The 23034-nt window shown below is 40.9% G+C and overlaps 1 protein-coding gene across 2 annotated transcripts in view; it reads left to right on the forward strand.

Moving 5' to 3' along the window:
* Window positions 1-377: 377 nt before the first annotated feature.
* The window catches only part of CCDC93 (CCC complex scaffolding subunit CCDC93), a 103547-nt gene continuing 80890 nt past the window's right edge, over window positions 378-23034 (forward strand). The window contains exons 1-6 of one of the 2 annotated variants that reach the window (XM_073305251.1): window positions 378-513; window positions 2153-2266; window positions 4507-4601; window positions 7538-7649; window positions 14870-14968; window positions 16606-16662. In XM_073305251.1, coding sequence (XP_073161352.1) covers window positions 472-513; window positions 2153-2266; window positions 4507-4601; window positions 7538-7649; window positions 14870-14968; window positions 16606-16662 — 519 coding nt within the window. In that variant the 5' untranslated portion in view covers window positions 378-471. The remainder of the gene's footprint in view (window positions 514-2152; window positions 2267-4506; window positions 4602-7537; window positions 7650-14869; window positions 14969-16605; window positions 16663-23034) is intronic. The other variant, XM_073305252.1, reaches the window with a different exon arrangement.

Consider the following 23034-nt stretch of genomic DNA (forward strand, 5'->3'; position numbering starts at 1 on the left):
AACAGCCTCGCAACCCCCCAGTGAAACGCAGAGCGGACGGAAATCCCGGATTGCCTGCGGGCTAATGCACGAAAGGGGGCTGAGAACAAATGCTCTGGCAGGGAGGTTGCCCTGGCTCTCCCTACAATGGACCCCCGGCCTGCTGCCGGCGGCGCCCCTCAGCGCCCCCGGCCAAGGGCAGACCTGGAGGCGGCTACCCGCCACCCCGGTCCACGGCACCCCGCGTTCCAAGCGGTCACATGACCCGCCTGTCACCCTGCAGCGCCCGCCCCCTGTCGCAGCGAATGGCGCGGCCCGGACGCGCTTGCGCGGGCGGGGACGAACGCGCGGGGAGGTAGCGGAGACGGGCGCGCGCGGAGCCACACCCACGCACACGCCACGCCCCCCCCCCCCCAGTGGCCGTTGGTGGGCGGAGGGAGCGCGGGTGACAGCGGCAGCCGCGCGGCGCAGGCGGGCTGGACAGCGGGGGCGATGGGCGCCCCCAAGGGACTCGGGTACCAGGCTCCGCAGGAGGTACGGCCCCGCCTGCCCGTCCGGGGACCCCGAGCTGCCCCTTGCGCGGACTCCTGGCCCCAGCTCCCCGGGCCGCTCCCGTGGCCTCCCTGCAGCCGGGGTGCAACGAGACCCCCGGCCCAGCCCCCCGCCGTGCGCCCGGCTCCTTACGGGTCGACGGGCGCAGGGCTCCCATCCGGCGGCCTCCCGGCCTGGGGGCCCCCTCCCGCCGCTATGGGCCGCTCACCGCCTCCTGGGGCGGCTTCTGCCTCTCCCCTACCGCGGCGGCTGCCAGGCCTAGCGGCTTCCCCGGCTGGGGTCTGACCCCGGCGTGGCCTGCCCGGCATCAGGCCCAGCCCCTGGGGCGTTCGGGGCTGGGCACCTGGGCCGTGTCTGCGGTGCGGGCTCCCTGGGGGACGGGGCTTGTCCAGGTCAGAGGAGCGAAGGCCCGAGGGTCGCGGTTGTCGCCCTGGCTGCAGCCCTGTGCTCATCTCAGCCGTGTTGTAGGCGTGAGTGTTGAGTCCCTTCCGGGGGTGAAAGCTCCCACATCGACGTAAAAGACGGGGAGACTTCCAGACTGTAAAGCGGTTGGACCCTTAGGTTTCTCCCAAACTTAAACAGCTAGAGAGCTTTGGTCTGGCAGATTGTCTTGCTTTATGAATACTGCACAGGCAGCAACTTCCCTAGCTTGCTTCCTTTCCCCTCTGCACTGACTCTGGGGGTGACAGAGACAGGATGTTTCTGCCTGCCTGAGCATAAGGCCTGGAGCCAGGAACTTGTGAATTCTGTTCCTGGCTCCGCAACTGACCCTTCTCTAAGGGTTCGGAATGTCGTGGGGATTCTCCTTTCCCCAGATTTCTTACCTGGAAAATGGGGGTAACAACACTTATTACTCAGGAGCGTTTCGTGAATTAATTAGTTAATGCTTGCATAGTGCTTTGGAAATAATAATAAAAAAGCTTCACATAAGCGCTCAATATTAATGCTGCCATTGTCCTATTCTGGGCTGTTGAAAATGGTTAAAGGAAACTGTGGAATCCCACAACAATTTATCTCTTACCATCTTCATACAAAGTTTGTGAAAACATTACATTTCAGGTGTAGTATTGTATGAGCCCTACAGAGTTGACAGAAATCTGCAGAATCAAGGGTATGTTACCTGTGCTGTGGCCTTTGGTGCCCAGATTGTTTGGGTTTACTTTAAAAACAGATGGGACAGGGAGATCAGATGAAGAGCAGGAACTGACATGGATTCAATTAGAATGCAATAGCTGAATTGTTTATTTAAAAAATGGAGAAAACACCACATTTAGAGAAGAGATGCAGATTGATTGAAATAAAAGGGCAAGAGCGACTGGGCAATAATAAATAGGTTTTCTCGAACAGGACAAAACATTTCATGTTAAAGCCACCTAGAAACACATTAAGTACTTGCCTAATGTTTTTTCCATGTGTGCAATTGTTGTAATTATTATAAAGATGTTATCAGATTGCAAATGGAAGGGAAGTGTGTGAGAGAAAACTCTGTATTAACATACATATGGTCTATATTAAGGAAAAAATTGGGAAAATTTGTTTTGAGTCCTAAAGTTAGGTGGTTGGAGGAGGTGAGTGGATACAATATTTTAAAATTAGGGTTAATTTTTTGTTTGTTTGTTAGGTTGAAACCAGAGAAGATGAAGAACAAAACATCAAATTGACTGAAATTTTGGAGTTGCTGGTGGCAGCTGGGTATTTCAGGGCAAGAATCAAAGGGTTATCACCCTTTGACAAGGTGAGACTGTAATCCAGGATTACTGATTAGACATAGTTTACTGTATTTACTAAACATGGTTTTCAAATTCAGCTTAATAGTTCCAGGTAGTAAGGAGAAGGGGAGATCAGCAGCAGATAAAGTTATTTTTATTATTTATATAGTTCCAGTAATGTAGTGAAGATATGAGTAAAACTTAATCCTTATCTCAGGGAACTAAGGCACCCAATTCTGCAGTTACTCATGAGTGGTCCTACTGATTTCAATGGAACTATTTGCATACCTAAAGCTAAGCACGTACATAACTATTTGCAGAATCAGGGCCTACAGTTCTGAAGTGGGTGTGTGGGGAATTTAGCTCCATGTATGACTCCTAACTGGAACTAGAGTTCCATGGCTAAACAAACAAGGACCTAAATTTGTTTAATATGAAAACTTGTTTGCATTGTGGCATGATCATTGTAAAAGGCTCTAGTCATACTGAAAATGAGGAGTAATGGGGAAGTTTAAAGAAGGTAAAGGAAGTTATTAGCTGTGGAGTTTCATGAACAAATAGAACAACTTACCTAGTGAAGCTGTTTTTGGACTGTCACTGGAAATATTTTGGGAAGGGTTAGGTAATTCTGTGGAAAGCCAGTTATAGGGACCTTCATCCTCAAAGACAGGAAGTAAGTCAGGCTGTACAGAGTATATGCTTAAAGAGGTACCTTTGTTGGTTTAACATTTGACTTGATAAATCCCTGAACCTTGCTTTGAGAGTGCATCCCTTGTAGTTATGGCAGAGCCTTTGAAAATGGGCTCTTTCATTTCTTTCAATAGTTTGCTTGTACATAGGATAATGGTGTTGTCCTATAAACCTTTGCTTGTTAAAACTACAAACTATTATATTTATAGAGCCATAGGCAGTCATAGCACTTTACAACCACAAATATAAGTATGCCTAAGGAAGACTATTTAAGGCCCTGATTCTGTAACTGGATCTGTGGAAATGAACACTTCAGTGGTACTCACACACATCCAGTTGTGGGACTGGCATCTTGTATCCTGATCCTGCAGTGGGATTACTTACATACATAAGTGTTTGTAGTGAAACTCTGTAGGCTGTTATGGTATAGAATATTTTATAGGACTTTTTGTTAATTGTTTAACAAACAAATATTGTTATAATAAAATACCTCCCCCTTCTACCGACTGTCACACTAGACAGTCAACTATGAGAAACAAACTAGACACTAATATACAAGGATTATTTCGTAACCATGCTGAGTGTGTACTATATTAGAGAGGCAGTGTGGTGTAGTGGAAAGGGTACTGGACTGAAAGTCAGGAAACCTGGGTTCTAGTTAGATTCTGCCACTGACCTGCTCTGAGAGCTTGGGTAAGTCACTTCACCTCTGTGCCTGTTACCTCTTCTATTCTTTGTCTGTTGTGTATTTAGGTTTTGCAAATTTGTATACGTGGTTAACTTTAAGCGAGTGAGTAGACCCTTTGAAATCAATAAAAGAAAAGGAGTATTTGTGGCACCTTAGAGACTAACAAATTTATTTGAGCATAAACTTTCGTGAGCTACAATTCACTTCATCGGATGCATTCAGTGGTGCCAGAAATACTCCTTTTCTTTTTGCGGATACAGACTAACACGGCTGCTGTTCTGAAACCTGTCATTTGAAATCAATGAGACTGCTCTGGTGTTTTGAATTGAGCATGTTCATAAATGTTTGAAGAGTTGGGGCCTAAGATAGAAACTTCTTCAGGTGAGGTGCTTTCTGTCACTGTTTATATAATGCCTACCATATGGGGGGGGGTTGTGTGCTACTTCTCATGCAAATAATAAAAGAATAACAGTGGAAAAACTTGGATTAAGTAAATGAGGACATATGTTCCAATTCTTGTTTTGAGTTTTTACAGCTCATGATCTCTAAAACAGCCACTTCATCATTTTTTAAAAATCTTTATTCCATTCTTCATGGTTGACAGTGTACTTGGATTTTCATCTACTTGCATGTCAGAGAACTCAGTGTCTCAAGAAAACTAGGAAATAAAGTTTAAAAAATAATCTGAAACATCGCAAACGGTGATTCTGAATTTCTCTTCACTATATTTTGATGAGATATTAGATGGCATTTGAATCGTGCTGTATTGGAGGTGGGGAAGGAGACTAAAAATGTGAAGCCATATTGGTTGGATTTAAATAATATTTGTTTGAAAATTTCCCTTTTTGAACATAAAGTGAAAATAACCATATTTTTGTTCATGTTTAGGTAGTTGGTGGCATGACCTGGTGCATCACTACTTGCAGCTTTGACATTGATGTTGATCTGTTGTTTCAGGAAAACTCTACAATTGGTCAGAAAATGTAAGTTGATACAGTGTGAACCATGGTTTGGCATCTCATATTGTAAAAAAATTGATACAAATCACCATCCTGTTTATACATTTGAAACCTGTACAGGGGATCAGTTTTACTGAGAAATTTCCTGTTTTAGGAGACCACTTCTCAAAGGTTTCAGAGGAACAGCCGTGTTAGTCTGTATTCGCAAAAAGAAAAGGAGGACTTGTGGCACCTTAGAGACTAACCAATTTATTCAAAGACTCCCATATATTTAGTATAATTCAGTTCTCTGTCTCTTGGAGGACGATGCATGCTAATTAGTTGTGTTTGCTGAAAACAAGTTTCATTGTAAATCGCCTTTGGTCCTCTTTTGTGGTCTCAAACTCAGAATTGCAAGCATCAACCAATAAAATCTACAGCATGACATTGTGGTCTAAGCCCTTGTGAAAGGGAAGTCACTCACAAGTACCCCAAACTGTGGAGGAAGGGAGGATGGAGCCCAAAGTGGCTTCGTTCTGCTGTTGCCACCTTGTATCAGACAGCATCTGATTGCCAGCCAGCCAGTCCTTGCATTGTAGAAGGTTGTAAAATTAGTCAATGGCAGCTCTCCTTAGAAGGGTAATGTGACATTTTTAAAGTTCAGTATGTTTCTTGATAAACCTGGGACATTGTAGGTCACAATTAAAATTTGCAGGAAGTAACTAAGGAAGGACAGTGCCAGGCAAGTTGCATTAAAAGCCCATTTTTCCACTTCAGATAAGTGGAATATAGTTTCAGCTACTATGTCTGCCTTTGTGTTCCCCTGTTGATTTTAAGTGATGTTTACAATCATGTTACTTTTAAAAAACATGTTATTTTTCTCCCCTGTTGCTTTGAGAGACATCCACGTCACCAGGGGAAATGAGCTATACATAAAGTACTCTTAAATACACAAAAGAAACAGAAAATAGAGATGAATATATTTTTCTTCTTGTCTCTTATAAAAATCTTAGGTATTCGTTTTAACTCTAGCAGGACAAAAAAATTCATTTGTCTTTAAAAGAAAAAGTCATCCTTGATACTGTTGTAATGAAAACATTTTAGTTGATTTTTTAAAAAAAAAAAAAATTAATTCAGAGAAGTTTGAATTTAAACATTCCCCTGGAGTATTAGGAACTCAAAAAATAAAGCACTGTGCTAGTCTACAGGAATCAAAGTGAAACTTTATAGTCTGTTTTTGTTCTAGCTGAAGAAAATGCAAAAAGTAAACAGTGAGAAAATAGCAGAAATTGTTATAACAGAGTACTATTTGGATGTTTAATAATCTAAGGTGTTAGTAGTATAAATAAGGATATTTGTTTTTTAAAATATATTGTTCATTTTTTTAAACTGTTAGTGTGTCTCAACATTTCCATGCAGCTCTCAGAGTGATGATAATAGGGGTTAATTAGCAAGTATTCTGTTGATGATGTCCAGTGCATATTTTGCCAGCTCTTATTAGGCAATGTTCTAATAATAAAAATCTTGGGTCAGCTATTATAAATGTTATCGAAATAAGTACGGAAGCATAAATTAATATCAGTTATATTTGTTACATGATTTCTTATCACTCTGTTGGACAAAAATACTTTAAATGGATTGCATGTACTCTTGGCTTATACATAGAACACTATTGCATCTCATTAATACATTGACAGTGGAAATTACATCACATGGTGAGCCATCTATAAGAGGAATTACAAAATTCTCATTCAACTATTTCTCTTCTAATCAACATTGGCTCTTCAGGCACTATCCCCAATTTCTGGATCTTTTCTCTTCTCCATCCCACTCTCTCCTATCCCTCTGGGCAATTTTCCTTCAAAACATCAGCAGCTCTTTAGGATGACAGTCTCTGCCACTGATGTCAGTGTCTGGACACTCATTTTTTTTTTTCCTTTGGGGGACAATATATCACATCAGTGACTCTTAAGTTGTTGTCTGTAAAGATTGACTTCCTGAGCATGAGCACCAATTCATTGTATGTCACCTTAATTCTTTTAGGTCAGGAAAGTACGCTTTATTCTGAAATCCGTGACAAAACTCCTGTTAATTCAGTGGGTGCAAGTTTGAACCCCAATAGAGTTATCCCCCTGTTAAACTACCTTTCACTTTAACAGCACTTTTATGCGCTTCAGAAGGACATAGTTTCTCAGCAAACTGGATTATATATACTCCAGCTGATTAGACTTTGTACATGTAAGCAGCATTCTTGGTAGATATTTCACTTTCACAGGTTTCAGAGTAACAGCCGTGTTAGTCTGTATTCACAAAAAGAAAAGGAGTACTTGTGGCACCTTAGAGACTAACCAATTTATTAGAGCATAAGCTTTCGTGAGCTACACGAAAGCTTATGCTCTAATAAATTGGTTAGTCTCTAAGGTGCCACAAGTACTCCTTTTCACTTTCACAATATTCTAGCTAGTTCACTTTTTTGTAGGAGAGGGCTCTTAATTAGTAACAACAGCAGAGATCCACTCAGACAGTTTTAAGTTCCAGATTTTTCATCCTGAAGTTGAACTTTGTTTGATAAAATATATAATTATGTTTTAAAGTTACTCTCTAGCTTTGAGCAGTTAAATGTATGTGCATCATAATGGAAACATATGTATAAAATAGATATCCCTCACGATCATGCGTGCACTGAATCTGATCAGCCTAAGATATTATAAAATTGATGTTGAGTAATGGAAATTAAGAAACAAGCAATTGTCTTATTAATTTAAAAAAATACAACTTCACAGCTGTGCTCATAAAAAAAAAAAAAAAGTGTTGTTATCCAGTTTCAGCCAATAGAGGGCACATTCAAACTACTACGTAATTTGGAAATTAGTATCCTAGGACCAACATGGCTACAACAACATTGCATATTTTGGAAATGTCATTCTTTAAAATTTAAACAATTTAATTGTATACACTTTGATATTTTTCTTTTAAAATAGTGCCTTAACAGAGAAAATTGTGTCTGTCTTGCCAAAAATGAAGTGCCCCCATCGTTTGGAGCCACATCAGATCCAGGGACTGGATTTCATTCACATATTCCCTGTTGTACAGGTAATAGCTTTGCTGTGCATCACATTTATGTATGTATGTGTGTATGTATTTATTTATTTAACAAAGCAAAAGCCTTAAAACTTACATAGGAATATTAATACCTGTGTGACTGCTGAACTTTATACCTTCTGCAAGTTTGTTCTGCTTTGGAATGAAATATAAGGTTAAAAACTTTTTTTTTAAGGGTAAATATTTTAAAAGACCTGGATGTCTTTATATAAAATGGAATTGTAAAGCACTCTCTGACCAACATGAAGAATAAAATTGTCTGGATTACCTACATCATTGAGCTGGATTCTGCATGCAATAGAGTCTGCCAGTTGGAAGAAATATTGCTTTAGGATCTGCTAGTGTGTTTTTTTTTTTTTTTTTTTTTTTTTGAGCCCATGTAGGGTCCTGGTGAAGTCAAATATTCCTTGCAAAGTGTAATAAATATATGGAATAAATTATGAGGAAAGTGGCTTAAAACAGAGGGTATAAATGAGATTAAAAGACACTCGGGGTTTTTTTGTTTTGTTTTTTTTGTTTTTGTTTTTTTTAAAGTGGTGGGGATCAGAGGGGTGTAAAGAGAAAAAAGAAAGGAAAGAATTAAAAATGGGGGGCGGGAAGGGTCAGCCTGCTTCTGCTCAGAAATTCTTTAAAGATGAACAGCAAAGGGAAAATAAGAAACTCGCATCAGCAACAGTGATGCCTCCCTTCATCAGCAGAGGAATTCAGATAATGCAACAGGCTTTTAGTGGAATAATTTAGCGCAAAGGGTTTAGTCCAACGCCCACTGTACTACGTGGAAAGGCTACTGTGGACTTTGATGGGCATTGGGTCAGGTCCTAACTGTTATTGATGTTGGGGAGTATGGGAATTCAGGACCTGTTGTGATTTTTGCCTCTGGTTTTCCCAGACTCCAGTCTCACCGCACAAGATTTTATTTCCACCACCAACCACTTTAAAACAATATTTGCACAGACAATTGGCTAAGCTTGTCTCCATGAGAAAACAAAAACTGTCCTCCTAAAGTGAACAGAGCAACAAACTTTTTTTTTTAAGTGCTATAAATGTATGTACAATAGCTCTGTATTTTAACTTTGATACCTGCATTTCCAAAATGCTGAGCTGGGATGTAACCACTGGAAGGAATGAGTTCACAATGGAAAAACTAACCATTCCTAAGCAGTGGGAAAGTCACCACTTATATTTCCTTGAGAAGACAGTATATTTCAGAATTATGTGACTACCAGGTTGTGTTCCTGATCAGTGTTTGGCCAAGTTTAAGAAAGCTTTCTTATAAGAAAATGGTTTATTTTTGTTTTGTGTTTTTTAACATCACTTGCTGATTTTCAAGCTGGTGCATTGTCCGAAGGGTCCTTTATGGACTTCTTGCTGCTCTGAACATCTATGTCTGTCAATCACACACGGCCAGGATGCTGTACCCTTTTATCTCACATGGGGATCTAGCTGTGCTGGTTTGTGACTTTATCATCAGCGGGCTACTGATGAGGTCACATGACAACTACAGTTTTGGCGTGGCCTTCCACTTTGGTTAGACAAACTGTGAAGAGCACATGACATAGGCACTGTACATGTGATGGTGACTCCCTACCCAATTCTCCCAATCAAATTCAAGATCCTGATTCTTATCTGTGAACCCCTGAAAGGGCCAGTCCCTAGCTATTTCAGAGGCATGATTTGAGGACTTCAATAGCTCAGACGTAGGTTAGGGGTTTGTTACAGGAGTGGGTGGGTGAGATTCTGTGGCCGGTGTTGTGCAAGAGGTCAGACTAGATCAGAGATGGGAAAACTACGGCCCGCAGGACCATCCTGCCCGGCCCCTGAGCTCTTGGCCCAGGAGGCTAGCCCCCGGCCCCTCCCCTGCTGTTCCCCCTCCTCCACAGCCTCCGCTCACTGCTCTGCTGGCCCAATGCTCTGGGCGGTGGGGCTGTGAGCTTCTGGGGCAGTGCAGCTGCAGAGCCCGGCCTGATGAGGTGCTCTGTGCTGCGTGGCTCGGTTGCTTGTCCTGGTGCAGCCGCGGCGCCAGCCACCGGTGCTCCAGGCAGCGCGGTAAGGAGGCAGGGAGCAGGAGGGTTGGATAGAGGGCAGGGGAGTTCGGGGTGGTGGTCAGGGGGCGGGGGTGTGGTTAGGGGGTGGGGAAGTCAGGGGGCAGGGAACAGGGTGGTTGAATGGGGGCAGGAGTTCTGGGGGGCAGTCAGGAAGGAAGGGGGGGTTGGATGGGGTGGCGGGGGGCAGTTAGGGGTGGGGGGGCCTGGAGGCAGTCAGGGGACAGAGTGGGGGGTGGATGGGGCAGGAGTCCCTGGGGGGCCATCAGGGAACAGGGGGGTTGGATGGGGCAGGGGTCCTGGGAGGGCTGTCAGAGGGCGAGAAGTGGGGGGGGGAGTCGGATGGGGGTGGGGGCTGGGCCATGCCTGGCTGTTTGGGGAGGCACAGCCTCCCCTAACAGGCCCTCCATACAGTTTCAGAAACCTGATGCGGCTCAGGCCAAAAAGTTTTCCTGCCCCTGGACTAGATGATCATAAGGGTCCCTTCTGACCTTAAAGTCTGAGTCTTCACCACCTTACTGTGTTGTGACAACTATGATAGATGGGGATATAACATGTTACAGTCTCAAGGGCTCATTGGCAGGGAATTCTGTAGCTAAAGTCCTACCAATGGAGATCAGAATGAGTCTGAGTCTCTCCGTTGTTTAGGGTTCAGTGTTTTTCTTGAAGTCTCCCGTTGAAAGGGATTGAAGCAAGAGCCTGACAAGCAGAAATGATGCGTTCTTTGGAATAAGCGCATCTATGTGTGCTTAGATGTTGCTGTGATGAGTGCATTAGAAATGCATAGATAAGGAAAAATAGATCTTGTTCTGGAAGGAGTGATTAGGATTGAAATATTTCAACTCCCCCACCAGTACTTGGCCAAATTTGTACCAACACCCCACTCATAGACCCATGGTTGTAGTATCACACCCAATACTGTTGTCCATACAGTTTTGCATTCCTTTGTTAACCCTCTACTTTCAGTTGTTTGACAACACGATTGCGTCACCTTAAACTTGATCTGTTGTTCAGGCTGTCAGCTGAGCCCAATGTTAAAATCTATTTCACTGATTTGTGTGCGTATTTAAATGTCAAAAATAGATTTTGTTGGTTCTGTGTTTCACTGGCATGTTGTCCTTAGTGAGCAGCTGTTGGGGTGAGGGTACATATTTTCAGCTGAGCCCTGGAAAATGGAAGATTTATGGTGGAAAACCTAAGCCCAAACTGTGGCAGCATCCACATGGTGCAGAGGTGGTTGATGAGCCTGTAGTTATCAGTTCTGGCAATTGGAGATTTGGGGTTACGTCCCTGACCGTCTTGGCTAATAGCCATTAATGAATCTATCCTCAATTAATTTATCTAATTCTTTTTGACCCCAGTTATACTTTTGGCCTTCACAACATCCCCTGGCAACAAGTTCCACGGGTTGAATGTGCGTTGTATGAAGAAGTACTTCCTTCTGTTATAAACCTGCTATCTGTTAATTTCATTGGGTGTTCGTGTGTTATATAAAGGGGTAAATAACACTTCCCTATTCACTTTCTCCTCACCGTTCATGATTTTGTAGGCCTCTATCGTATACTCCCTTAGTTATCTCTTTTATAAACTGAACAGACCCTGTCTTTTTAATCTCTCCTAATATGGAAGCTGTTCCATACCCCTAATCATTTTTGTTGCCCTGTACTTTTTCCAATTCTAATATATATTTTTTTAAGGTGGCTGACCAGAATTGCACGCAGTATTCAAGGTATGAATGTACCGTGGATTTATACAGTGGCATTCTGATATTTTCTGTCTTATCTATCACTTTTCTAATGGTTCCTAAGATCTCTTTCTCGAATGGTAATAGCTAAAATAGACCTCATCGTTTTGTATGTATAGTTGGGATTATTTTTTCCAATGTGCATTATTTGCACCCATCTGCCATTTTGTTGCCCAGTCATCAAGTTTTGTCAGATTCCTTTGCAACTCTTTGCAGTCAGCTTTGGACTTAACTAGCTAGAGAATTTTGTATCATCTGCAAACTTTCCCACCTCACTGTTTATCCCCTTTTCCAGATCATTTATGAATATGTTGAACAGCACAGGTCCCAGTACAGATCCTTGGAGGACTCCGCTATTTACCTCTCTCCATTGAGAGAAGTGACCATTTATTCCTGCCCTTTGTTTCCTATCTTTTAGCCAGTTTCTGATCCATGAGAGGATGTTCCTTCTTATCCAGTGACTTCTTACTGCTGTTCTGACTTTTCCCCCAACATATCTTGTCTGATACGTCTGTTCTTTCTATAGTTCCAATTAATTTGCCTGGTAGTGAAATCACACTTACTAGCCTCTAATTGCCAGGTATGCCTCTAGGGCCTTCTTAAAAATCAGCATTACATTAGCTACCCTCCAGACATCTGGTACAGAGGCTAATTTAAGCAATAGATTACATACCACAGTTATCAGAGTTAACAGCCGTGTTAGTCTGTATTCACAAAAAGAAAAGGAGTACTTGTGACACCTTAGAGACTAACCAATTTATTTGAGCATAAGCTTTCGTGAGCTACAGCTCACTTCATCGGATGCATGCTGTGGAAAGTGTAGAGGATCTTTTATACACACACAGCATGAAAAAATACCTCCCCCCACCCCACTCTCCTGCTGGCAATAGCTTATCTAAAGTGATCACTCTCCTTACAATGTGTATGATAATCAAGTTGGGCCATTTCCAGCACAAATCCAGGTTTTCTTCTACACTTTCCACAGTATGCATCCGATGAAGTGAGCTGTAGCTCACGAAAGCTTATGCTCAAATAAATTGGGTAGTCTCTAAGGTGCCACAAGTACTCCTTTTTTTAATACCACAGTTAATTTACATATGTTTGGGTAATACATCTGTTTGTGAGAGCCAGTTCAGTCTTTTAGTACAATTTCATTCCTTAATGATGGAATTACTGTTGCACCATCAACACAAGCAAGAGAGTAGTGTTTCATTCCATCTTTGGTCTAATCATAAAGCACTATGAGACTTTGGTCAACACAGCATAGAACTTCCTGTAGGATCAGAGCCTTATATACTAAGGAATAACCAATGTTACTCATGTCACTGAATGCGCTACTGGAAGGTACTTGGACACCAAGGTGAAGAGGTTGGTATAAGAACCTATAGAGAATGTTATTTTTTTGGACACATGGCTTAGATGACCAAGAAAGAGGCCGAGCAGGGTAATTCATTATTATTTTCATAGTATTAGATTCTTAAATCTCATTGAATATTATATGAAAGGTGGGTTAGTGTACAAAGATGTCCTTATGATGTTCCATCAAGTATTGGCATCATTTCTAAATCTAAGACACTGTGTAGATGTCATGCTATCTGGACTGGCTCACGACCATGGCTGCCTCAGGATAGACTGTCAAAAGCAGGATAGATGCCCCAAATTGGTAGTGTGTTCTATAATTATATTTCACCAATCCAGTAACAAATGTGAACTCCTGAAGTATAATCCTCTTATAATGGAGTCGCAGACAGTCCCTTTAGACACTGCAGTCTATCTTGCCACCCAGGCAAGCTGTATTATGTGATAAATGGTCACTTAAACCAAAAATCACAAATATTCCAGGTTACACCCAGTCCCAAGATCTCACACCAAAGACAATGCTGGTAGCCAATTCTATAGTAAACTAACTAAGTGTATTAGGTAGGAAAAAAAAATGAGTTATTGAGAGGTTAAAGCAGGTAAAATATATGTACAGGTAAGTCAGTCTGTAATTCCAAAGACATAGTAATCTGCCAGTTTCCCAAAAGTCTAGTTATAATCCCTGCATTCTAGGCATTTGGGGGGAAGAATATAGAGAATGTGTTTCAGGAACTGTTTTGTATAAAAAGCTAAAACATTCTAGTCACTAGCTTGATGTTTTGTGGTTAAACTGTCCCACATAGGTTTCTTAGGTTTTATTTTATATTTTGCTTTTTGGACTGAGATTGAGTGAAATCTAAATATTTGAATTAAAAAATAAATCAATCCAGCCAAAATTCCAATGAATATTTCTAGTAATTGTGTTGACTTCCTTGGCTCGTTCTAAATCAACTTTGACAATTGGCTTTTCATCTCGGGTGGGAGAGGCAATGGGATTTTGAACTCAGCATTTTTTCAGTAATTATCACTGATTTGGAAAATCCATGAGAATAAATGTACAGTGAGAATTTAAAAAGTTCTTAGTGAAATCGCAGACATGAATATATGGGACAAACCATATGTGACTATATCTAGTTCTGCAATGCATTATTATACAAACAGTGTTGCTCAAAAATGTGCTAGGTGTCTCAGAAAACCTAGAAAGACGGTCATTGCCTAAAGGAATTTACAAACTAAGGCTCTGGTTCTGCATTGTGATTTACTCTGGGGGACTGCTGCACCTACACAGAGACCTGTTAAAGTCAATGACGCATGTGGTTCATAGTGTAGGATCAGGGCAGTCACTCTGTCCCCACTCGTTCAGTCATGCTTGTCTGTATGAAGTCCACTTGACTGCTGTTAGCAAATGTCTCCAATAGCCAGAAATGGGACACTGGATGGCGAAGACTCTGTGTTACTACAGAGAATTCTTTCCCAGGTGAGTCTTGTCCACATGCTCAGGGTTTATCTGATCACCATATTTGGGGTTGGGAAGGAATTTTCTCCCAGATCAGGTTTGCAGAGACGGGAGGGTGGGAGCGTTCCGCCTTCCTCTGTAGTGTGGGGCTCAGGTCACTTGCTGGTTTGAGCTAGAGTAAATGGTCAATTTTCTGTAGCTTTAAGTCTTTTAAATCAAGATTTGAGGACTTCAGTGACTCAGAGGTTATGGGCCTATTACAGGAGTGGGTGACTCAGGTTCTGTGGTCTGCGATATGCAGGAGGTCAGACTAGATGATCATGATGGTCCCTTCTAGCCTTAAAGTCTGTGGGGTGTGGGAAGGCCTGGGTTACAGACACAGTATGTATGTTGCTTAGTTTATCACCTCTCTTGTTGGTTCTGTTGAATTTTTAATATGTAAAAAATAGGGAAGATGAAGATAATAAAATGGCTAATGTTATTGAGCTATTTATGGAGTAAATCATTGAGTTGTCACATGTCCACAAAAACTGAGTTTTGAAATATTTGTTTCACAAACAAAAATACTTAGAAATAAGTTGTTGAATAATAGTATCAATTTTTTCTTTAGTGGCTGGTGAAACGTGCAATAGAAACTAGAGAAGAAATGGGAGACTATATTCGCTCCTATTCCATATCCCAGTTTCAGAAAACTCGTAGTTTACCAGAGGTAAGACCTAGCTAAAGCTTTTTGTTTTCTCTTAAAATATGTCTGTACATACATGGAGCTTTCTCCTCAGCTGCTGTAAATCTTTGTACCTGCATTGAAGTTGATAAAACTGTGCTGATTTACCTTAGCTAAGGATCTGGCCATGATTTTTAGTCTATAACTGGATGGGTCTAACTATGAGGATTACTGTTAGAAAAGCAAGTAAACACCAGAATCTAAATTGAAGGTCCATCTGCGTATATCAGGAGGAGATGAATCCTTGTTGGCCCCAAATGGTTCATAAGTATGATTTTATCAGCCTTCGCCTAGAGCCACCTCTATCTCTGTTTCAACCCGGAAAGTGACAATATCAAATTGTTATGGTTGCAACAGCTCTGGGCAAAATATCTCTGATAATTCTGGTCATATTAGCCTGGAGGTTGAGATATGTAATATGTCCTTTTCTGAACAAATCCATTGAGACTAGTTCTCTGTAGGTACATAAGCTATCTTCACAAAGGCTCATAGAAATGAAATACTAAGGCGTTTACCGTTGTGTAGCAGACTATTTTTGCTTAAACTGTGGAGCAGAATTCTAGTGTGATGGGCTGATTTGCTGTGCAATCCCTTTTTATTTCTCTGAGGTTGTGAAACTACATCTCTGAATATGTAACTGAAAACTTTATACCCTCTTGCCCATGTTCCCCTACTTTTCAGCGGAACTTGTTATGCAATTATAGTATTCCATTGCATTGTCTTTGAAGAAGTATGAGTTTACAAACATCAAGATACATCTTTCACCTGCTCATTTTAATTGGTTGTCTGAGGTTAGTGTTTTGTTGTCTTTCCATAGACCATTTGTGCTAGGAATATTATGGACATCTAGAGTTAGACCTCCTTTTCCATTCTGGGGAGATGCAGTTGCTATATCAGGTTTGGTTTGGTTAACCAGTGAGACTGCTGATGCAGACTTGCATATGTCTGAAATTTTCAGAGGCCACTAAGGGAGTTAGGTGCACAAATCCCATTGATGTTCATTCAGAGTTGGACTCCTGAACCCCATAGCTTCTTTGATAATGCTGGATGAGTGGTAACAAAAGAGAGATTAAAAATCTCAAATGTCTAAACTACAATGATAGATTCACTTCCTTAAATAGCTGTGTTTTGAATACAGAATTGTGAGAGGAAGGATGGTCCAATGGCTAGGATGATAGGCTGCAACTGGGGATACCTGGTTTCAATTCCCTGCTCTGTTACAGATACAGACTTCCGATGTGACATTAGGCAAGTCACTGAGCCTCTCTCTGCCTCAGTATCCTCATTAAAATGGAAATAATAAAGCTGACAACCCTCCTTCCCAAACTGAAATCTAAATATTTATTGAAACACTTATTTTCCTCTGCAATAAGTCCATGTTAATTTGCACTGCAATTTCACCAAGGGTCCCCAGTCTTGGGTAGGACCCCATTGTACCAAGTGCTATACACACGCAGAGCAAACAGACTGTTGATGCAATTGTAGAGTTAAGTGTACTTAACTGAATAATTGAGCAGCTCATTTAGGAACCAGTTTACAAGTCTGCTTGCTAAATGCATTAGTGTTGTTGAAGCTTAAGCTCAATTTTTTTGGTTTTTAATTGTCAATTAATTGTCTTGCAGGATGACGAGTTTATGCAACGGAAAGAGAAGGCTATGAAAACAGTTACCAATATCTTTGTAAGTATAATATATTGAGCTTTTATGATCAAGCTTCAAGACCTTTTTGTGAATAATGAAATGTGATATTTAATTCTAATTAATGCAACTGCTATTGGGTTTTCTCATGAGGAGGTCCCAATTAGGTGCTGCATGTCAGATCTCGTTCTCAGAAAGGGTCATAGATGCCAACATTTCACATTAGAAATCTTTAGGTGTATAATCCACCACCGGCATATCAGTTGCTGCTGCAGGAAGTCTCTCTTTCCATGCCATCAGACAAAAATCACAAAATGGCACATACACCATTAAAACTCTAGGAAACGAAAACATTCATTTGAAACTGTCAGAAACAGGAATAATTTACCCTTAACATGAACTAAAATGGAAACAAACCCGAAATTAAATGTATTAAAACGAATTTAAATCTCAAAACTTGTTTACAATGTAACTACTTGCTATAACTAACAACCAAAATATGAGCACTACCTGCAAGTTATGCCTACTAGGCAATATTTTTTCCTTGGTGCATTCAAGCTCTTGAGAGCCAATAGTCTTTTCTTTTTCTCCCTCTTTAAACATATAGCTTCTAACCCTTCAGATGTCAAAACTGAAAAGGAAGCTGCTGTTATCAGAAACCATGTTAGTGCAAATTATGTTACGAATCAGATAATGCCACCAGGGATTAGTATATCATGTGTACTTTAATTTGTCATTCTGTCTTACCTGAATTAAAATGTCTAGATAGCAGGTAGGCATCTCTGTGCTCTTGTTTGCTGAACAATTTGTGCTCTAATCTGACGATCCATTTACTTTCAAAATCAGCAATTTGCTTCACTTGTCCTTGATGCTCTCTCTAAATTCATAGGCCAAATTTTTGAAAAATGACTAGTGATTTTGGTGACCTCATTTTTGGGGTATTCAAATAAACCCTGCAGAGAGGCCTGATCTTCAGAAAATGGTAAGTACCTGCCCTCTGGGGAGGAAAAAAAAATAAAAAAAATTCCCCATTAAGGTAGGTGGAGCTGGGTACCCAGAAATGGATGACCCCCAAAATGACAGTCAGCTTTGAAATTCTTGTCTGTAAATTTTAAGGCCACTATGATGATCTAGTTGGTTGCCTGAATAAAACAGACCAAAGCACTTCACACAGTAATTCCTGCTGCATTGATGGGAATTATTCTTCCCTGCTACATAAATCAACATTTCTGAGGCAAATAAGAAGTGGTTAAACTAGAGCATATATTTTAGGAAGGGATCCAATCTAGATTAAAAATCTCGAAATGGTGGTCAATGTATCACTTCCCTTGACAGTCTGTTCCATGGTTAATTACCCTCCCTGTTAAAAATGTTAATTACATTCTGTCTAAATTGACCCCTCATCTTTCTTTGAACTACTAGCTGTTATTATGGTGACCCTTTGAGTAACTCCACTCCAATAGTCCATACTTCATATGAAGCTGGAAATTAACTTACCTTTCTATTTTAGGTTTGCTCTTTTGCATTTGCATACTCTGATAACATTGCTTCTGTTGCATAAGGGATGCAATCTTCTTCGTTTATCATCCGCATCACCTAAATTAAAGAGGTGCTGCCTTGCTGGGAGGCAGACTCCACTGAATGCATCCGATGAAGTGAGCTGTAGCTCACGAAAGCTTATGCTCAAATAAATTGGTTAGTCTCTAAGGTGCCACAAGTCCTCCTTTTCTTTTTGCTGATACAGATTAACACGGCTGCTACTCTGAAACTCGTAATGTGTCACACATCACTTCCCCCTCTAAATCCATTGAACTTTCACCTGTTTTTCAAAGTTGTCCTAAGTTACAAAGATATTTATCATTAGAAGAGTTTGTCCAATCTCAGCCATAGTTTGCTCTTGTTTCTTCAGTAAAATCATAATGCTGGATGTATGATTTTGGTCACCAGTACAAAGTGGTGGTGATTTTAAAAAAACAAACAAAAAAAACCAACCTGGATTGATGCTGACGAAGCAGTTGGGTTTTAGTGGCTACATTGCCTGCTGTTCAGTCTCCTTCTCTGAGGAGCTTCCTACTTTTGTATATGCCCCTCAGCAATTGAAGCACAGCTGCATTGGCATAGTCCCTTCTATGAAATAGCAGCCATACATCATCCCTTTATACTTCTCTCCCTTCTGGTCATCCTAATTTATCCACAGAAGATCAACAGAACACCCCTAATGAGGCTGATCCACAGAACAGGGTTCCTACTTATGCTATCTTAATTTCATTGCCATACATCTGCATAGTACATCCAGTTCAGGATCCTCCATCCCAACAGATTCCATTCCTTTTCCCCTTCCCATTCAGACTGAAGACTAGATTCCTGCCTGAACTGAAATCCCAGCAACTGGGATTCCAGAATGTTGCTTCCAGAAACTTGGAATGTCCTCAGTGGTCATAGACCTTGATGTGATGGCAGCAACCTAGTGGTGGCGATGCACACTTTGTCTCACTTCTGCTTCTTGGTCTGCAGACTTCACAAGCAGGATAGTACTGGAGCACGCATCTCTGTTTTTTGTAGATTGCAGGGAATGCTGGTTTGTGGAAAGAGGCAAATCCAAGTCGTCCGTCCGTTCCCCCCCCCCTCCCCCCGTTTATCCGGAGGCTGGGTATTCCTAATATATAGGTTTGGAAGGAATAGATTTTTATTGGCCAACGTCAGTAAATGTTGACGTCACCTAATACACACAGATTAAAAAAATATTTCCATCAATGATGACAGAAACTTACAAATAGAGTAAGAAAAATGCTGCTTTAGAATTTAATAGTTTGATTTAAGGATATTTATTTTGTGGTTTTTGACATGTGATGTTGACCATTGTGTTCTAACAGTTGTGGAGCTTTAACTTTTTGACTTTCAACATGTACTAACATTATATAATTATTGTTTGACCTCCCATTGTATCCTGCAACTCTGAAAATTTAAATAAAAATATTAAAGCATAAAAATGAACATTGATCACCCCAAAATTCTAAAAAAATAAACAAAAATCAAATTCTGCCAAGCGTTTTTTTGTAGATAAGATTCAGTTGTTAGACCTTGTATTGGTTCTCCACTTTCTAACACTAACTTGAATAAGTTGGAAGACTTTTAACTTCTTATCTAAAAATATTCAAGAAATAGAGGAGGAAGGGGTCTTAGTCAACCATGTTTTATAATTGCTGAAACAATTATAAAAAATATAGTTGGACAAAGGTTTTTTTTTAGTATGAATGGCCTGTATTACCTTTTCCCCCCATCTTTGTTCCTGGATGAATTTTCCTACAGATATCATGGACACCTGTTAAACATTTTAAGGAAGCTTATGATCTTGTTAATTGCTTTAGAAAAGACCCAAATGAAGTGCTGAAGCAGCTCAACTTGAGCATCTTCTCAAAAGGAAAACTTGTCTTGTCTTGTCTTGTTGTTCTTTCCTCTCCTCTTCCCAGCCCCCACCCCCACCAATACTGTTTACCCAGTATAAATACATCAGACCACCTATGGCACCTGTCTTGCACTTGTGTTGACTGCACATCAGCGTTTGCTGACTTTCTTAGCTTTCCCAAGGTTTATGCTACCCAACTGGTGGTCAGATTGCACATGGAAAGTTTAATTCTCTTACTGGGAACATTGAAATTACAGTCTTGGCTCAAACATGGGTGGACTTTGGATTTCAAACTATTCTCTAAGGAAAAAACCCGTATGTTTCCACAGGTAAAGAGCATTGTGAGCTTTACCTTGGCTGTTCCTTTGAAATCCCAGAGGTTTGGTAGGTTTCCTGTTCTAGGACACTGATCGATGAAGTCCCCAGTCTTGATCTGCTTGGACCCCAGGCAGGATATGCAGCACTAACTCTGGGAAAGTGCTGGACACTCTGGATGTTAGGTCACCCAGGGCTAAATATACAGTGAGTAAATATACTTGTTTGTTCTTGGTGACAAAGGAGTAAAAACTCTTTTATAATGTAGAATCTGCGAGCTCTTCTCCACTAGATTATAGATAACTGCCGTGTTTTAATTTTTGGAGTTAAATGATAGTGCATCTTCACTTTATTGACATGAGTTAGGACAGGCCCATGGTATTCCCTTGTAGGGAGAACCACCACCACATCCGCTGAATCCTGGTGGTATAGGTTCCATGCTAGCTCAGAATAAGCCATTAAAAGAGAATATTAGGGATTGCCTACCTCTGGATTGGAGGTGGATGAATTTTGTACCAGCTCCAGCCCCACACAGGACATACACACACACACACAGGCTGCTCCCTGTGTATCACCTTTAATGTTGATTCCACCTTAACATTTTCTAGCATACTGTCTTTTCCAGTTAGCCATGGTAGGATGCAGTTTGTGCATTTGCGCAAACACCCCTCCTTCTCAAAGCTAACACAAATCTGAAATACACAGGCCCTTTCCTTTTCAAAGTGAGCAGGAAATTGTGATCTAGAAATCAATTTGGTGCTGGTATTGTCCCCATGGATTGCATAGTACAACATGCATGTTCAACATGCAGTATGGATTCTTACTAGTAGAACATAAGACCATGCTGATTTATAGTAGTAGTGGGTCCACAATGCAGAATATCTAGCAGAAATCCTGAGGAAAGAAACCACCAGTTTACTTTAGCATTAGAATTTATAATGCTGTATATCTGCGTAGGGAGAACTTAATCACCAAGGGTTTTTTGTTTGATTTAACAAAACCTCAAATCATCGGGTAAGAGCCATTAAGAATTTATTCTGTGCACTTGACCCTCAGCTCCATATTTCTTACCTTTAAAATTGCATAGTTTTTAATCAGAGTAGACCAAGCTGAGCTGCAACGAGAATAAAAAATAGACTTCAGATTGTTCTAAAGTAAGTACTTTTTTGTTTAATATTAAAATAATGCAGCATATATCAGTCATCTCATAATTATTTGAAATATTTCAATTCCATGTATAACATGAGCTAGAAAATCTACCCACTCCTGAGGCACTAATTTAAGTAGTCGCTGATCTGAAGCCCTGGGGCTAATTAGATATCTTTAGTTTTCTGGTGCTCTCATCATTGTCTTGTATTCAAGTGCATTGCAGAAAAATGTGCAATGTAGATATTTTATAAGGACTAGGTATATAGTGCTATTTTCTCCTAGGATTTCCACGCATACCTTTTCCTCTCCTTGTTGCCACCTATGACAATGATTCTGAAAGGCCCCTTTACCTTTACAGGTCTTTTTTTGTTCGTTTTTCTGTTGTCAAGAACTGACCATGTCTGACATAGATAATTCAAAGAGCTCTCCTTTTTTTCACCTGCTCTGTTTTGGACTCTCCCAACACATTGTTAGACTCAAAAGTTTTTGAAAGTCCTTGTCTGAGAGTCAAGGCAGTTATGGTCCTATTGAAGTAATTGCTGCTTTTTGGACACCTAAAGAGCCACAGTATATAGAAATGCCTTCTTCCAAAATTTGAAGCCCCATAATCTCTGAGACGTAGTGAGGCTGATCAATGCTTTAGTCACTCTCGGACTAGACTCGTGCAATATGGTTTTGCCACCCTATCAGTGCTAGCCAGTTGCAATACATACATGATTCGAATACAACTTTGTGAACTAGCTGTGAACTGACATGAGGAGAGAACATTTTGCTGCTCTCAGTAGTTGGTGCATATGTATTAGGAGAGAGGTAGGTCATCCAAAACTCCTCAACTATCTGCTCTATTTATAAACTGTCTCCCATTGTGCTGTCTATCACATTTGATTATAGTCCCCCATTTTGATGTCTTTCCCTGTGTGAGATCGCCTTTCTTGCAATTAGGAACCATCTGGAATGCTCCTGCCAGATTGGGGCTATCCAGATGATTTAGCTTAGGTGTATTTGTGCATCAGCCAGCTTGTTTTTGGTTCAGTTCCAGCAATGATATCTAAATTTGCTGCTACAGACCGTTTAATCAGTGATTTATCTTTAAGAACATGCACCCAGAAACAGTGGTGATGGGAGCCATGCAAAATACTGTGATAAAATAAATTCCCATCTCCCAAGGATTGACTGCCCCCATTTTGCAAAGAAACCAACCTTCTTAAGATAGTCTTTCAACTCCAAGGCCCTACTTTCTGATGGTTGCAAGCTGAGCATCATAGAATATCAGGGTTGGAAGGAATCTCAGGAGGTCATCTAGTCCAACCCCCTGCTCAAAGCAGGACCAATCCCCAGTTTTTGCCCCAGATCCCTAAATGGCCCCCTCACAACCTTGGGTTTATCTCCTGTACTGAGTCCTGTTGAGTCTCATGATTGTCCTTGCTATTGATACCACAGTCAGGGCAGGATCTCATGATTCTCTTGACTGTCGTAAGACAGCTTCCTTGCAGTGAGGCAAGGGGTTTCAGCGGTGCCCTGACTCTGAAGCACAACCAAAACTG

Source organism: Lepidochelys kempii, chromosome 11 (genome assembly GCF_965140265.1).
Source record: "Lepidochelys kempii isolate rLepKem1 chromosome 11, rLepKem1.hap2, whole genome shotgun sequence".
In the NCBI taxonomy this organism is placed as follows: domain Eukaryota; kingdom Metazoa; phylum Chordata; order Testudines; family Cheloniidae; genus Lepidochelys; species Lepidochelys kempii.